At 41.5% G+C, this 17671-nt stretch overlaps 1 protein-coding gene across 14 annotated transcripts in view; it reads left to right on the top strand.

The window, feature by feature from the left end:
* The window catches only part of APBB2 (amyloid beta precursor protein binding family B member 2), a 447074-nt gene that overhangs the window by 424223 nt on the left and 5180 nt on the right, over nucleotides 1-17671 (top strand). For 6 of the 14 annotated variants that reach the window (XM_037829656.1, XM_037829664.1, XM_037829658.1 and 3 more), the window contains 5 exons: nucleotides 1495-1582; nucleotides 2256-2339; nucleotides 3407-3522; nucleotides 4043-4222; nucleotides 5061-5215. In XM_037829656.1, the coding sequence (XP_037685584.1) occupies nucleotides 1495-1582; nucleotides 2256-2339; nucleotides 3407-3522; nucleotides 4043-4222; nucleotides 5061-5215 (623 nt within the window). The remainder of the gene's footprint in view (nucleotides 1-1494; nucleotides 1583-2255; nucleotides 2340-3406; nucleotides 3523-4042; nucleotides 4223-5060; nucleotides 5216-17671) is intronic. The other 8 variants (XM_037829666.1, XM_037829663.1, XM_037829665.1 and 5 more) reach the window with 3 other exon arrangements.

Genomic DNA, 17671 nt, shown 5'->3' with positions numbered 1-17671 from the left:
TCCACTCACCAAACTTGGTTACTGATTTATTGAATCTAAATGAAGGATTTTGACATCACCTCTGTTCAATGTCACCTTTCTGGTTTCAGGACCGAGTTCTCTTCATTTCCCTCATTGACCTCACTCCCACAGTTCCTCCTGAGCTAGAGAGGCCCAGGCCCAGGCCACAGCCCAGTCGGTGTCTGAGCAGCAGGAGAGGAGCAAGTACCAGCCACAGAGCCCACAGGAGGGGCAGGGGCAAACGGACTGGCCCCACAGGCTGAGGCTCTCACCCACATCCCAGGGGCATGCAGGATGGGTGCTGGCCTAGAGATCATCATGTTTATTCCAGCCCATGTTTACATTCTTGGTAGGAGGGGACCGGAAAGTGGCCACACCTCTCACTACCACTGGCAGTGTTGTACTGTGCTCCCCAGGTTCCATTTTTTCAGTCACTTACACAACGGATTTAACTGAGCACCATATATGTGCCAGGCACTGTTCTAAGCATTGGAGAGACAGCAGAGTCCAAAACAGGAAAACTCCTTGCCTCTGTGGAACTTATATTTTAATGTACAGCCCTTAGAAGACAGCCTGGTGCAGAGTAGGTGCTCACTGAATACTAGATTTTATTAGGTCAGTGGCTCTACGTCCTGCTGTCCCAGGGACAGATCTGGAGATGGGAAGAGTAATTGACCACTTTCTACCTAGAATGGAAAGCTTGGTTTGGAAATGAGCTGTGAATTACTTGTGGGGTCATTGAAGGCTGGACTTCTTACGGTCCCTAAACGCATAGCACTGTATAACTGGCTGGGAAACAGGAATGAAAAGCGATGGCTCTTAAGTAAAGGACACATCAGTGTTTGGAAGGCAGCCTGACAGATTTAAGCAATTTGAGAATAATAACATGAGAGCAGCTAATATTTACTGAGCTCTGACTCTGTCCAGGCCTGCTCTGAGTAACCGACATATTCACTCATTTAGTCTTCAGAACAGCTGTGTGACATTGATACTATTATTATCCCCATGTAGAGGTGAGGAAATGGGACACGAAGAGATCAGGTGACTTGCCCAAGGTCACACAGCTAGGATGTGGTAGAGGTGGGATTTGAACCCATGTGATCAGTCCCCAGAGCCCTGAAAGGCAACTAACTAAAAGTTCCAGGAAACAGACTATCTGGAACAACCCTCGCTCCATGTTCCAGTGACCACAGTGGGCCAACAGGTCAATGTATGACCAGGGATATTTGTTTGGGTTGTTTTCAGTAGAGAAGGGATGAATGGAGGAAGTAAATTCCAAACAAGTGGCAGACTGCTGTTACTCTGAGGCATCCCCAGAGAAAGCACAATTTTCTAACAAAATATGTAGCCCAGAGATGTGGGGGGTGCAGAGTCTGGCAGTAAACTAAAGCTTATTTGAATTGGTGGTGAAATCAACTCAGATACTTTACTGGCTGGACAGCTGAAGACGTGGGGCCTGTAGCCATGAACAAAAACTGGTTTTCTCTTTTGTAGATTATGGCCGAACGGAGGAATGCCAAAGCCCTGGCCTGCAGTTCCTTACAGGAAAGGACCAATGTGAATCTTGATGTTCCTTTGCAAGGTAGTTCACCAGCATCTCCTCTCTTTGTTGTGGCACACTCTGGGCCTACTCAAGAGCTGTAGGGGCGCAGACATTTTCCTGCTGTTTCGTTCTTTAAAAGCATGCTCAATTCAGCAAACATGTTGAACGTCCACTCTAGGTGGTGTAGTTTATTTTGTGTCAATGGGATTAGACACACAGGGTCAGGATGAGTTTTTGTTGGTGTCGAACAGGATTAAAAAATGTTGTCTTTGACTTTATAATTCATGTATAGCCTGGGGTAAAAATATGTGGGCTGATGCTTTTTCTGTCTTCTGGTTTTTTGTTTTCCCCTTTCTCTGATTGTGCCTTTTGTCATTAAATTTTGTCCATGCATCAGCCACACCTCTCCAGGCATCAAAAGCTGTTACTCAGCACACATCAAAGATTCGGCCACAGCTTTAACACATACACTATAGTTTCTGCTTTCATTTCTGGAAATGAGAGTTGACTGGGATTTTTATTGACAGCACCCCAACATTTGGAGTAAGAAATGTTATTCTTATGTAACAATTGCCACAGTTCCCTCCAGAATCATTAAGACATTGAGACACAGGTGATATTCTGGGTGTTTCTGATGGCACAGTTAGGGCTGCTTTTCACATGTCCTTTGGAACTACCAAGCAAGATGTGTTACTGTTTTTGTTCCCTGTAGTAGATTTTCCAACACCAAAGACTGAGCTGGTGCAGAAGTTCCATGTGCAGTACTTGGGCATGTTACCTGTAGATAAACCAGTCGGTATGTAAAACGTTTATTGTCTTTCCACTTTGCAAGTGTTTGGGAGTTCACGGGAAGTATTCACCCTCCTAAGTGAGTGTGGTCTACTCTTGTCCTCCCTTCCTTTGTCTTGAATCAAGCCCTTGCACTGTCACCAGCCAGAGCACATAACCAATCCCAATCAAAAGAGCAGTAGAGGATAAGCTCCTTTGACATGTGATCCCCAAAATACAGAGAACTTTAACAAGATACGTGTTTCTCATTCACCCAACAGTCCACGGATGCGCAATCCAGAGCTATAGAAGGGCTCTGCCATTCTTGACTTGGGGCTTCCATCTCGGAGGCCAGAGCACCACTTGCTTCAATTCTTGTCAACTGACAGGGAGGGAGAAAGTGCTAAGGATGCCCTCCTGCTTTTCTTTTAAGGACGTCACCCCGAAGGGGCACACACAACAATCCACTTACATCCCAGTGGCAGAAAGTAGTTGCTTGATCATATCAAGCTGCAAGGGAGGCTGGGAAGTGTAATCTTTAGCAGGGATAAAAAAGGTTGTAGAAGGATGTGGAAAAATTCAAACCCTCGTACACTGCAGTTGAGAATGTTAAGTGTTCTGGAATATTTGGAAAATAGTCCAGCATTTCTTGAAAAATTAAACGTGGAGTTATACAATGACCCAGCAATTCCACTTGTAGGCATATATCCAAGAGAAATGAAAATATCTGTCTACATTGTTCTGTCCAGTTTATTCATAATAGCTAAAGAAAAGCAGAAATAGCTCAAATTTCCATCAACAGATCAATGAATAAATAAAAGGTGATATATCTATACAAGGGAATATTACTTGGCAATTAAAAGGAATGAAGCACTCTCAACCCTTCTTTCTGTTAGAAAAGCTGACATTTCTTTTCTTTTGAGCAATCATGAGAATGGAAGCTTTAGGCCCATATCAGAAAAGCATCCTGAGGAACCGCTTTCTTAGGTGTGTCTTGTCTTCTGAGACTAGAAAAAAGGACCAGGCTAGTTGTTGCTGTTACTGGGTAATTTGGGCCCACATTTAACTTTTCCTAGTTCTCCCTTCCATCCACAGGAATGGACACCCTAAACAGTGCCATAGAAAGTCTCATGACCTCTTCCAACAAGGAGGACTGGCCATCAGTGAACATGAATGTGGCCGATGCTACCGTGACCGTCATCAGTGAAAACGTAAGAAGGAAACACGCATGCAGTCAGCCTGTCTGGGGTACAATGATGTTTTTGGATAGAGTAATTTCCATGAAACTTAGAAACATAGCAAAGCCTTGGCCTCTTGGGAGTTTATTTGTGATTAAAATGGCCTACATTTTTTTAAAAAATCATTTTACCTGTGTATGTGTCTGCATCTGTGTACATCTTTGCTTTCCTTTGGACTCAGAAGCTTCTCTTCCCCACCATGAACTGGCAGACTTGGAGTGGAGAGAGGACTAAATACACATTACATGCTGCAGTAGCAGAGTAGTTTCAAGCAACAGTGAATGCCAGAATGAGACAGTCACTCCAGCGCATTCAGAAACTTGCTTCTCTAGGAGCACACAAGTCCTTTTGAATGCATTCTGGCTTTATTTCCTTCACACTGGTTCCTATGTGCTGCCCCTCTAAGCTTGATTCTGTGATTTAAGACCTGAACATTTGGGGCTCCTCCTGGCCCCACAGAGAAGCAGAGGGTGCAAAGCAATCTCTCTTGCAGAGTGAAGAGGAAACCCTAGTGGAGTGTCGTGTGCGATTCCTGTCCTTCATGGGCGTCGGGAAGGATGTCCACACATTTGCCTTCATCATGGACACCGGGAACCAGCGCTTTGAGTGCCACGTTTTCTGGTGTGAACCAAATGCCGGCAACGTGTCTGAGGCAGTCCAGGCTGCCTGCATGGTGAGTAGCCTGGACCCTGCTTTCATTTTACATGCCATAAATTAGAGCAGAATTTCTAATTTAAAAGAAAAAAATCAAATCTCTAAAATAAAGCTTTATTTTCTAACACCTTTGTTCCTGCAGGCAGAATTAACTGTGATTGGCAGTTTGCCATCTCAAAGGGGCAGGGCACCTGAAAGAAGCAGGGCTGGGTGGAGCTAAAATTTTATAGAGCATTAAAAAGATTGCTGTTCAAAACCAGAAATTTGAGTGTTATCAGTTCTTGATCTCTAGTAAATTTCAGTCTGTGATCAGGAGATGTTGGTCATGCATGAATCAGTACTGTTTGAAATTAACTCAGTACTTAAAAAAAAAAACAACAGAATTCATTGAGTGATTTGGGTAAAAAGATTAAATGATGCTCTCATGTTCCTTTTTCATGAGCCAGAGAATGAATCATTGAAACCCACTGCAAACCCACATTTCATATCAGTAACTCTTATTCTATTCTCTCCACCCTGCTTTACCACACCCTTGCTTTCCAACCTAAACTGTTTCAAAACTTGAGTAACAAGGAGCAAAATTTAAGTGTTTTCTTTTTCTTTGTTTCCAGTTTAAACACACACACACACACACACACACACACTTAAAACTGGGTTTTGCTAATAAGCAGTAAAATAGCTTAGAGTCTGGGGCTGAAAGAAAGAGGGGTCCGAAAGGCCTGAATAATCAGTAGACCCGGAATTGTAAGAGTTTTGCTGTATGCCTTAGTCATGAATCCAACTGGTTTATTTTTATTCCATTCTAGAGGCCTTGTCATTCCCAATTCTCTTTCCGTTTTCTCTTGAACCCACTCCAGGCAGGCTCTTGCCCCACCTCTCCAGCAAATTGGCTCTTGTCAAGGCCATCACTCACCCCGCGCTGCAAGTCAGTGGTCAATTCTGAGTCCTCACCATCCTTGACTGTCTGCAGCAGCTCAGCCTTGCCTCTCCTCGGATCATTTTCTTCACTCTGGTACACCACGCTCTCCTGGTCCTCTTTTTCTTCCTGACCTCTGAATGTTGCAGTGACCCAGATGTCAGTTTTTGAGCTATGTAACTGTTTTTAAAATGCCATCTATGTGGTACATCTGTATCATATTTCCATACCAAACTTCTTCTCTGAACCCCAGTGTCAGATAGACAACTCCCTTCTCATCCTCTGCACTTGGAAGTTACTCTTAACATGACCAAAACAGAACTCCTGACTTTCCCTCCCAAGCCTGTTCTTGCCCTGGTCTTGCCCATCTCATTTTTTTTTTTTTTTTTTTTTAAATCATCATTTTATTGAGATATATTCACATACCACGCAGTCATACAAAACAAATTGTACTTTCGATTGTTTACAGTACCATTACATAGTTGTACATTCATCACCTAAATCAATCCCTGACACCTTCATTAGCACACACACAAAAATAACAAGAATAATAATTAGAGTGAAAAAGAGCAATTGAAGTAAAAAAGAACACTGGGTACCTTTGTCTGTCTGTTTCCCTCCCCTACTTTTCTACACATCCATCCATAAACTAGACAAAGTGGTGTTTGGTCCTTATGGCTTTCCCAATCCCATTGTCACCCCCTCATAAGCTACATTTTTATACAACTGTCTTCGAGATTCATGGGTTCTGGGTTGTAGTTTGATAGTTTCAGGTATCCACCACCAGCTACCCCAATTCTTTAGAACCTAAAAAGGGTTGTCTAAAGTGTGCATAAGAGTGCCCACCAGAGTGACCTCTCGGCTCCTTTTGGAATCTCTCTGCCACTGAAGCTTATTTCATTTCCTTTCACATCCCCCTTTTGGTCAAGAAGATGTTCTCCGTCCCACGGTGCCAGGTCTACATTCCTCCCTGGGAGTCATATTCCACGTTGCCAGGGAGATTCACTTCCCTGGGTGTCTGATCCCACGTAGGGGGGAGGGCAGTGATTTCACCTTTCAAGTTGGCTTAGCCAGAGAGAGAGGGCCACATCTGAGCAACAAAGAGGCATTCAGGAGGAGACTCTTAGGCACAAATACAGGGAGGCCTAGCCTCTCCTTTGCAGCAACCGTCTTCCCAAGGGTAAAACTTATGGTAGAGGGCTCAACCCATCAAACCACCAGTCCCCTATGTCTGTGGTCATGTTAGCAACCATGGAGGTGGGGTAGGCGAATACCCCTGCATTCTCCACAGGCTCCTCAAGGGGGCACTACATCTTTTTTTTTTTTTTTTTTTTTTTTTCCCTTGTTTGTCTTTTTTCTTTCTTTTTTTTTTTTTTTTTTTTTTTAACTTTCCCTTCTTTTTTCAAATCACCTGTATGAAAAAAAAGTTAAAAAGAAAACAAACATACAATAAAAGAGCATTTCAAAGAGACCATAGCAAGGGAGTAAGAAAAAGACAACTAACCTAAGATAACTGCTTAACTTCCAACATGTTCCTACTTTACCCCAAGAAAGTTACATAATATAGCAACATTTCAGTGAACTTGTTCCTACTACAACCATCAGAAATTAACAGACCATAGTCATTTCTGGGCATCCCCAGAACGTTAAATAGCTTATCTGTTCTTCCTGGATTATTGTTCCCCCTTCCTTAATTGCTCTCTACTGCTAGTTCCCCTACATTCTACATTATAAACCATTTGTTTTACATTTTTCAAAGTTCACATTAGTGGTAGCATATAATATTTCTCTTTTTGTGCCTGGCTTATTTCGCTCAGCATTATGTCTTCAAGGTTCATCCATGTTGTCATATGTTTCACCAGATCGTTCCTTCTTACTGCCGCGTAGTATTCCATCGTGTGTATATACCACATTTTATTTATCCACTCATCTGTTGAAGGACATTTGGGTTGTTTCCATCTCTTGGCAATTGTGAATAATGCTGCTATGAACATTGGCGTGCAGATATCTGTTCGTGTCACTGCTTTCCGATCTTCCGGGTATATACCGAGGAGTGCAATCGCTGGATCGAATGGTAGCTCTATATCTAGTTTTCTAAGGAACTGCCAGACTGACTTCCAGAGTGGCTGAACCATTATACAGTCCCACCAACAATGAATAAGAGTTCCAATTTCTCCACATCCCCTCCAGCATTTGTAGTTTCCTGTTTGTTTAATGGCAGCCATTCTAACCGGTGTTAGGTGGTATCTCATTGTGGTCTTAATTTGCATCTCTCTAATAGCTAGTGAAGCTGAACATTTTTTCATGTGTTTCTTGGTCATTTGTATTTCCTCTTCAGAGAACTGTCTTTTCATATCTTTTGCCCATTTTATAATTGGGCTGTCTGTACTATTGTCATTGAGTTGTAGGATTTCTTTGTATATGCAAGATATCAGTCTTTTGTCACATACATGGTTTCCAAAAATTTTTTCCCATTGAGTTGGCTGCCTCTTTACCTTTTTGAGAAATTCCTTTGAGGTGCAGAAACTTCTAAGCTTGAGGAGTTCCCATTTATCTATTTTCTCTTTTGTTGCTTGTGCTTTGGGTGTAAAGTCTAGGAAGTGGCCTCCTAATACAAGGTCTTGAAGATGTTTTCCTACATTATCTTCTAGGAGTTTTATGGTACTTTCTTTTATATTGAGATCTTTGGTCCATTTTGAGTTAATTTTTGTGTAGGGGGTGAGGTAGGGGTCCTCTTTCATTCTTTTGGATATGGATATCCAACTCTCCCAGCCCCATTTGTTGAAAAGACCATTATGGCTCAGTTCGGTGACTTTGGGGGCCTTATCAAAGATCATTCGGCCATAGATCTGAGGGTCTATCTCTGAATTCTCAATTCGATTCCATTGATCTATATGTCTATCTTTGTGCCAGTACCATGCTGTCTTGGCAACTGTGGCTTTATAATAAGCTTCAAAGTCAGGGAGTGTAAGTCCTCCCACTTCGTTTTTCTTTTTTAGAGTGTCTTTAGCAATTCGAGGCATCTTCCCTTTCCAAATAAATTTGATAACTAGCTTTTCCAAGTCTGCAAAGTAGGTTGTTGGAATTTTGATTGGGATTGCATTGAATCTGTAGATGAGTTTGGGTAGAATTGACATCTTAATGACATTTAGCCTTCCTATCCATGAACATGGAATATTTTTCCATCTTTTAAGGTCCCCTTCTATTTCTTTTAGTAGAGTTATGTAGTTTTCTTTGTATAGGTCTTTTACATCTTTGGTTAAGTTGATTCCTAGGTACTTGATTTTTTTAGTTGCTATTGAAAATGGTATCTTTTTCTTGAGTGTCTCTTCAGTTTGTTCATTTCTAGCATATAGAAACATTACTGACTTATGTGCATTAATCTTGTATCCCGCTACTTTGCTAAATTTGTTTATTAGCTCTAGTAGGTGTATCGTTGATTTCTCAGGGTTTTCTAGATATAAGATCATATCATCTGCAAACAATGACAGTTTTACTTCTTCTTTTCCAATTTGGATGCCTTTTATTTCTTTGTCTTGACGGATTGTCCTGGCTAGCACTTCCAGCACAATGTTGAATAACAGTGGTGACAGCGGGCATCCTTGTCTTGTTCCTGATCTTAGAGGGAGGGCTTTCAGTCTCTCACCATTGAGTACTATGCTGGCTGTGGGTTTTTCATATATGCTCTTTATCATGTTGAGGAAGTTTCCTTCAATTCCTACCTTTTGAAGTGTTTTTATCAAAAAGGGATGTTGGATTTTGTCAAATGCTTTTTCAGCATCTATTGAGATGATCAATTGATTTTTTCCTTTCGAGTTTTTAATGTGTTGTAATACATTGATTGTTTTTCTGATGTTGAACCATCCATGCATGCCTGGAATGAACCCCACTTGGTCATGGTGTATGATTTTTTTAATGTGTCTTTGGATTCGATTTGCAAGTATTTTGTTGAGGATTTTTGCATCTATATTCATTAGGGAGATTGGCCGGTAGTTTTCCTTTTTTGTAGCATCTTTGCCTGGTTTTGGTATTAGATTGATGTTAGCTTCATAAAATGAGTTAGGTAGTGTTCCATTTTTTTCAATGTTTTGAAAGAGTTTGAGTAAGATTGGTGTCAGTTCTTTCTGGAAAGTTTGGTAGAATTCCCCTGTGAAGCCATCTGGCCCTGGGCATTTATTTGTGGGAAGATTTTTGATGACTGATTGGATCTCTTTGCTTGTGATGGGTTGGTTGAGGTCTTCTATTTCTTCTCTGGTCAGTCTAGGTTGTTCATATGTTTCCAGGAAATTGTCCATTTCTTCTACATTATCCAGTTTGTTGCCATACAGTTGTTCATAATATCCTCTTATAATTTTTTTAATTTCTTCAGGATCTGCAGTTATGTCACCTTTTTCATTCATTATTTTGTTTATATGGGTCTTCTCTCTTTTTGATTTTGTCAGTGTAGCTAGGGGCTTGTCAATCTTGTTGATCTTCTCGATGAACCAACTCTTGGTGATATTTGTCCTCTCTATTGTTTTTTTGTTCTCTATGTCATTTATTTCTGCTTTAATCCTTGTTATTTCTTTTCTTCTACTTGGTTTAGGATTGGTTTGCTGTTCATTTTCTAGCTTCTTCAGTTGATCCATTAGTTCTTTGATTTTGGCTCTTTCTTCCTTTTTAATATATGCGTTTAGTGCTATAAATTTCCCCCTTAGCACTGCTTTTGCTGCATCCCATAGGTTTTGGTATGTTGTGTTCTCATTTTCATTCGTCTCTATATATTTAGCAATTTCTCTTGCTATTTCTTCTTTAACCCACTGATTGTTTAGGAGTGTGTTGTTTAACCTCCAGGTATTTGTGAATTTTCTAAGTCTCTGATGGTTATTGACTTCTAATTGTATTCCATTGTGGTCAGAGAATGTGCTTTGAATAATTTCAATCTTTTTAAATTTATTGAGGCTTGTTTTATGTCCCAGCATATGATCTATTCTGGAGAAAGTTCCGTGAGCACTAGAAAAGTATGTGTATCCTGGTGATTTGGGATGTAATGTCCTGTAGATGTCTGTTAAATCTAATTCATTTATCAGATTGTTTAGGTTTTCAATTTCCTTATTGGTCTTCTGTCTGGTTGATCTATCTATAGGAGAGAGTGATGTGTTGAAGTCTCCCACAATTATTGTGGAAACATCAATTGCTTCCTTTAGTTTTGCCAATGTTTCTCTCATGTATTTTGTGGCACCTTGATTGGGTGCATAGACATTTACGATTGTTATTTCTTCTTGCTGAATTGCCCCTTTTATTAGTATGTAGTGGCCTTCTTTGTCTCTCAAAACATCCCTGCATTTGAAGTCTATTTTATCTGAGATTAACATTGCTACACCTGCTTTCTTTTGGCTGTAGCTTGCATGAAATATTTTTTTCCATCCTTTCACTTTCAATTTCTTTGTGTCCCTGTGTCTAAGATGAGTCTCTTGTATGCAACATATTGATGGTTCATTTTTTTTGATCCATTCTGCGAATCTATATCTTTTAATTGGGGAGTTTAATCCATTTACATTCAACGTTAAAACCGTGAAGGCATTTCTTGAATCGGCCATCTTATCCTTTGGATTATGTTTGCCATATTTTTCCCTCTCTCTATTAATATCCTTTATTGTACCCATACCGAATCTCTTTAGTACTGAACCTTTCTCCAAGTCTCTCTGTCCTGTCTTTGTTTCTCTGTCTGTAGGGCTCCCTTTAGTATCTCCAGTAGGGCAGGTCTCTTGTTAGCAAATTCTCTCAGCATTTCTTTGTCTGTGAAAAATTTAAGCTCTCCCTCAAATTTGAAGGAGAGCTTTGCTGGATAAAGTATTCTTGGCTGGAAATTCCTCTCTCTCAGAATTTTAAATATATCGTGCCATTGCCTTCTCGCCTCCATGGTGGCTGCTGAGTAGTCACTACTTAGTCTTATGCTGTTTCCTTTGTATGTGGTGAATTGCTTTTCTCTTGCTGCTTTCAGAACTTGCTCCTTCTCTTCTATGTTTGACAGTGTGATCAGTATATGTCTCGGAGTGGGTTTTTTTGGATTTATTCTATTTGGAGTTCGCTGAGCATTTATGATTTGTGTATTTATGTTGTTTAGAAGATTTGGGAAGTTTTCCCCAACAATTTCTTTGAATACTCTTCCTAGACCTTTACCCTTTTCTTCCCCTTCTGGGACACCAATGAGTCTTATATTCGGACGCTTCATATTATCTATCATATCCCTGAGGTCCATTTCGAGTTTTTCAATTTTTTTCCCCATTCTTTCTTTTATGCTTTCATTTTCCATTCTGTCATCTTCCAGGTCACTGATTCGTTGTTCAACTTCCTCTAGTCTTGTACTATGAGTGTCCAGAATCTTTTTAATTTGGTCAACAGTTTCTTTAATTTCCATAAGATCATCCATTTTTTTATTTAGTCTTGCAATGTCTTCTTTATGCTCTTCTAGGGTCTTCTTGATTTCCTTCATATCCCGTACTAGGGTCTCATTGTTCATCTTTAGTTCTTTGAGTAGCTGCTCTAGGTGTGTCTCTTCTGGTCTTTTGATTTGGGTGCTTGGGCTTGGGTTATCCATATCGTCTGGTTTTTTCATATGCTTTATAATTTTCTGTTGTTTTTGGCCTCGTGGCATTTGCTGTCCTTGATAGGGTTCTTTTAGGGTTTGTAGACCAGTTGAAGTCCTTATCTCTAATTTATCAGATCTACAGCTTCGTGGAGTACACTTTCTCTAACTAACCAGCAGGTGGCGTCCACGAGCCACCTGTTCTCCACAAGCCAGATCTCCCCTGCTTAGCCTTTTTGGTGAGTGGGGGAGTGAGTCTTGTGGGGCCCAATTGGTGTCCCAAGCTTGCGTGTGTAGTTGGTGTTGCCTGCCCTGTATGTGGGGCGTGTTTCTGGGCAGTCGGGGAGGGGGGGTGGCCCTAACAATCAAATCTCCCTGATGATCCTAGAGTTTTAAAGCTACTGCAATAGTCTAATCCTTCAGTTCAGTCCTGCCACAGTTTGTCTCTGCCACTGACCCACAAGTCTTTGGTATTGGCGTATGGCTCCTGAGACTTGCAAGTGGGCCCCTCTTCCAGGCTGTGCACCCCGGGTCCTCTGTTGAGGGATGACTGTGCTATGTCACAGGTGAGTGCCGTCCCCCCAGGGCAGTTCTGGGCTGCTGGGCTTTGTAGGGAGGCTCCCAGTCTGCTCAAATGATGGCTGAATGGGGCTCTGTTAATTCACACTGCTCCCCCTTCCCAGCTCTGGGACATTCAGCTGAGGTTGCAGGGAAGGCTAATGTCCACGCCCAGTTTTGTGGTGTGTGCCTGTTATTTGAAGCACTTCCGTCACACTGGGTTGTCTGGGGCAGCTCTGGGCTATGGGGCTGGCGATGGGCAGGAGTGTTTCCTGTCCACCAGGATGGTGGCTGTGAGCGGACACCCCCCTTTTCTTGGGAAGTTGTGTTGTTTAGTGAATTTTCTCAGCCACTGGATTATTGCCTTTTGTCTCAGAGCTCTCTTATTTCTGCTCTTGACTTGATGTGCCCAAATTTCAATTCTTTGAAGCTTTCTGTATTGAGCTTCTTAGAGTAATTGTTTTAGAAAAAGCAAAAAGGATTTAAAAAAAAAAAAAAAAAAACAAAAAAACAAAAAAAAAAAAAAAAACGGCCCTCCTCAGAGATCTAATGGGTTATTGAAATGCTAATAGACAAAGCAACCAGGGCCATTAAGGAAAGGTGCCCTGGGCAGAGAGATCAGCCCTGCTTCGGGATTTGCATATGCGCCTCAAGGCCTGATCTCCGCCCTTCCCCTTTCTGTGTTCACCAGAACTCCAAAAATCCTCTGCTTTTACTTTGGAGCTTCTCGTGTTGTTTTCCTTCTATGCCCGTCTCCTCTCTGCTGGGCTGGCTGCTCTCAGAGTCTCTGGTGTCTGGCCTCAGTCTATCTATGGTTGGAGTTTGAATCAGTAGAATGAGTTTCCGATGAGAGCAGCCACTGCAATTCTCCCTTCTCCTTCCTGGAGCTGACAGCCCCTCCTCCCCCGGGACTGAGCCTGGCAGGGAGGGGCGCGGGTCCCCTGGCCGCAAAAACTTACAGATTTCGGTGATCTCAGCAGTTCCACGTTTTCATGAGTGTTGTATGAAGTATGCCCAAAGACAGATTGCTCTGTGGTGTCCAGTCCACGCAGTTCCTGGCTTTTTACCTACTTTCCTGGAGGAGTAACTAAAACATACAGCTCACCAGTCTGCCATCTTGCCCCGCCTCCGCCCATCTCATTTAATAGCAACTCACCTTCAGGTTGCTCAGACCAGAATCTTAACTCCTCCTTGCTCTCCTCCCATCCCCATTCCATCTGCAGGTTCTGCTCCCTTTATCATCAAGATGTATCCAGCATCTTATCACCACTCACCACTTCCATTGCTTCCCCCAAGGATTCATGTGGATTCATCTGGCTTACTGCAGTAACCTCCGCCCTTGCCCTCCCCTGCCACAGCACGTCCTCAACACAGTAGCCAAAGCAATCCCATTAAAATGTAAACAAGGAAAAGAGCGCATCACATCTTTAGGCATCTCCTCTATGTCTCCCTCAGCAGCATGGAAGTCAGAGTCCTTAGAATGGCCCCTCAGGTCCTGTAGCCGAGCCTTGTCTGTCCCTCTGACCTAATCTCCCCCTGGTCTTCCCTTGCCCACTGGACACCAGCTGTCCTGGCTGCTTGCTGATTAATCCCCCAGCCCCACCCCATCTGCATAGTTCACTCCCACACTTCCTTTCCACTTCTGCTCGAATGTCACATGATTGGTGAAACCTTTCCTAAGCGCCCCCACATGTGGCCCCATGGGCTTCTCCTGGCCATCCCCATTTTTGGCCAACCACCGTATCCGGCCTTCTCTTTCCTCTTTCCCTCGCTTTGTTGGTCTTCAAGAAACTTGACGCTATCTGCCATTTCTTTTTGATTTGTTTATATTTTCTCCTCCCACTTGGTTGGAAGTTCAGTCGGGGCATAGGATTTCTTTGATTGTCCAGTGCTATAACCACTAGGGTTTGAATAACATATGACTATATGAGACCCTCAGTAAATAATTGTTGAAGGAACAAATCAACCATTATTGTGAACATTTAATTGTAAATCCAATTATAATTGCTCTTTTAGTCTCTTTGTTTTGCTCAGATTTCTGTTTCAGATAGTTTTAGTGTACTATGTACTGCTTTTATATATTTTATTTTTATATCCATTAACTCATTTAATCCTTAACCTTGTCAGGTAATTGTTATTTACTTATGGGAAAAAAGAAGTCTCAGAGGAAGTAAATAACAGGCCCCATAGCACAGAGTTGGGAAGCAACAGAGCCCAGGTCCAACCCCAAATCTTCTGAGTAACAAAGCCATATGATTTGAAACAAAATTACCTCTGTGTATGTTGAGCAAACATCTTTTGAGCACCTATTATGCCAGGCACTGAAAAAGTTCTAGTAAAAAATGAGCAAACTGTATGGATATAGACACCAAAGCCTGAAGCTGAAGTGCAGGGTACATTCTGGCAGGAGCAGATTGGGTAGCTGGACCCAAGAGGGAGAGGTGATAAAGGACCTGTGAGGTCAGGGCAAGTTGTTTCTCTTCAGCAAAGATTGCTAAGCAGGGGAATGAATTGATCACATTTAGGCTTTACAAGAGTATTCCAGCAAAAACAACCAACAAAGTTGAGGTGTTTCAGTTTCCTGGCTTCTGAAACAAATACCATACAATGGGTTGACTTAAACTACAAGAATTTGTTGGTTCATGGTTTGGGGACTAGAAGAAGTCCAAAATCAAGGCGTCAGCAAGACAGTGCTTTCTCCCAGAAGACTGTGGTGATCTGGGGCTAGCTGCTGGTGATCCTTGGTGTTTGGTTTTTCAGTCACATGGCAATGCATATGGCAGCATCTCCTTTCTCTTCCAGGTTCGGTTAACTGACTTATAACTTCTTACTGCTCCCTGTGACCTCTCTCTGTGGCCTTCTCTATTAGATCTCCAGTAATAGGATTAAGACCCATCTGACTCAGCTGGGCCACACCTTAACTGAAGTAACCTCATCAAAAGGTCCTGTTTAACCACAGGAATGGATTAAGATAAAGAACATGTTTTTCTGGGGTAGGTAGCTCCAAGCCAGCGCAATAAGATACATTGAAAGGGCAAGCTTGAGGTGGGGAGATCAGTTATGAGGCCAGTTTATTAATCCAGGTGAGAAAAGGAGGAGAGTTTAAACTAGGAAAGTGGCAGATAATTTGAGAGACAGTATAGAGAATTGCCTGGCTTGGGGGTAAAGAATGCTGAATTTAAAGCACATGTATTTCATTTAATTCAATCCAGCATTTATGGGAGTTAAAACATGACTAAGATGTGATCCTTGCCATCTGGGGCTCAGGTCTGGTGGAGGAGATACATAAACCAAAATTCTGTTCTAATGTGGAAAGTGCTATAAATAAAAAGTATAAGATGATACTAGATTGAGAAGTGACTGGGAGGACAAAGAAGTGGAGGCCCTGAGGGTAGATAACTCATAAAATCTGACAGTGAAGGGCTAGCTTGAAGGGCGACACTGGGTGGTTTGTTCATTTGCTTGTTCCAGGGTGGGGGAGATTTACACCTTTTTTAGGCAGAGGGAAACAGGTCAGTAAAGCTCCATGGAAGTAAGGGGTCACATACATAGTTGCAGCAAGGTTTTACAGAAAATGGTGGTGGATTAATTGCCTAGGAAAGGTACTTAGCCTCCACATTGACTAGAAAGACCTTTTTCTTTCAGACAGGCCAGAAAGTGTCAAGGATACAGGCACAGGAAAGGGAAGTTGAGAGAGTTCTGTTTTTTTTACATACAGTACATGGCTGGGTTTAAGAATGAGGGAGAAGGATGAGGTGGGAAGGCAAATGCAAAGATGGGGAACAGGAAAAAAAGAAGAGCCAGTTAGGGGTGAGCCAAATTGAACAAACAATTTACTGGTATCGGGAGACCAGAGTTCTTTATTTTAAAAGACCATCTTTGAGGTACAGAAGGAAGAAGGGGAAAGGGAAGGAAAAATTATTCAGTAACTCCTGAAAGCCTGGTGTTATGTATTCAATACCTGGTTTCATTCTTAGCGCAGTCCTTTATTAGAGGTATCATTTCCCCTTGAATATTGTGTGTACTGTGGAGCCAGGATTCTAACTCAGAAATGCTTGACTATAAAGGAACAGGGGCCTGGGGTGGAGGGGCACAGGGGTGGTGGAGAAGTCAAGATGAATCTACTAACCAGGCATAAGGAATTAAGATGGAAAGAAGGAGCTGTGCGAAAACAACAGAAAAGGGGAGATTTCAGTCAAGAATAAATGGATGATGATTATTTAGGTATGTTATAAAAATTGCAGAGGATCATAACAGATGGTTTTAGTCCTAAAATGAATGGCTTACAGCTTTAATTATACCTTTTAAATGCTGATGACAATTAAATAATGCTCTTTATCACTGGTTACAGTTTTTCTGCTTCCCAGACTCGTTTTCTCTCTTAGAAACAATTTTTACTCATTTGCTTCCTGTTTTCATTGTTAGTGCAATAAGTTGAAGTGGTTGAGCCAATCCAGTGCAAGGCATACTGATAAATCAGGCCCTTTTTTATACTTTGAATCCAGCATTTTTACATGGCTTTTTTCTTGATGAAAAACTACTTGATTCTTTGAATTTATGCCATCTGAAATAGCCATGACATTAGTACTTTCGTTTGACTCTACTTAATTTTTAATCATATTTTGCAACTATATAGTGTTGGCCCAGCTAAAGATATTTTGCTGAAACTCGGAATAGGACAGAGAGGGACCCTTAATGAGATCCATCAGTTAGGTGCATTTTTTATTCATACTGGATGTGCATAACTAACAATTGAAATCCCAAGTCCCATGTTGCTATACCTGCCCACTTATAAATCCATGCTTTAGTTGTGTTTTGGTCATGATGCAGAGCTAGCAAGATGCCTTGCACAGGGGAGATGTGTATGAAATCATTTTTGGTATGATTTGAGATGAAAGAAGCTACCTTTGTGGCCTCTGGGATATGATAGAACATTGTGACAGCTGAACTTAAGTTTGCTGTAGATATGTTATGCTTCTTAGAGGGAAGCATCAACCTGTTTCACAGCTGCTCTAATGGGCTTACTAATATTTAAGTTGATTTTTTTTTAATTGGCCATGAATTTATTTTAAAGAGCTTGGGTTAGAAAAAGTTTTGATAAATTTTAAACTTTTTATCTGATTTTGAAGTTATTTATCTTGCCATTAATACAAAAGCAGGTATATTTCTGAAGGACAGAAAGTGACCATGGTGCCAATTTATTTAAATTTGTAAATAAAATGTATCCTGAAATGCTAGCTCATCATTCTTTTTTATTAAAAGTAGGAAATGGGAAAGGGAACAAACATTTATGAATGCCTTCTGCATGCAAGGTTTATTTTAGGCATTCTACAAGCATTTCTTATTTAATCATAACACTCTCTAAAAAGGTCCCCACTCTTAGGCCATTTTACAGTTTAAGAAACTGAGGCTCAGAGAGATTAATA

The sequence above is a fragment of the Choloepus didactylus genome, chromosome 3 (assembly GCF_015220235.1).
Source record: "Choloepus didactylus isolate mChoDid1 chromosome 3, mChoDid1.pri, whole genome shotgun sequence".
In the NCBI taxonomy this organism is placed as follows: Eukaryota; Metazoa; Chordata; class Mammalia; order Pilosa; family Megalonychidae; genus Choloepus; species Choloepus didactylus.
This window is presented reverse-complemented; position numbering and strand designations above follow the sequence as displayed.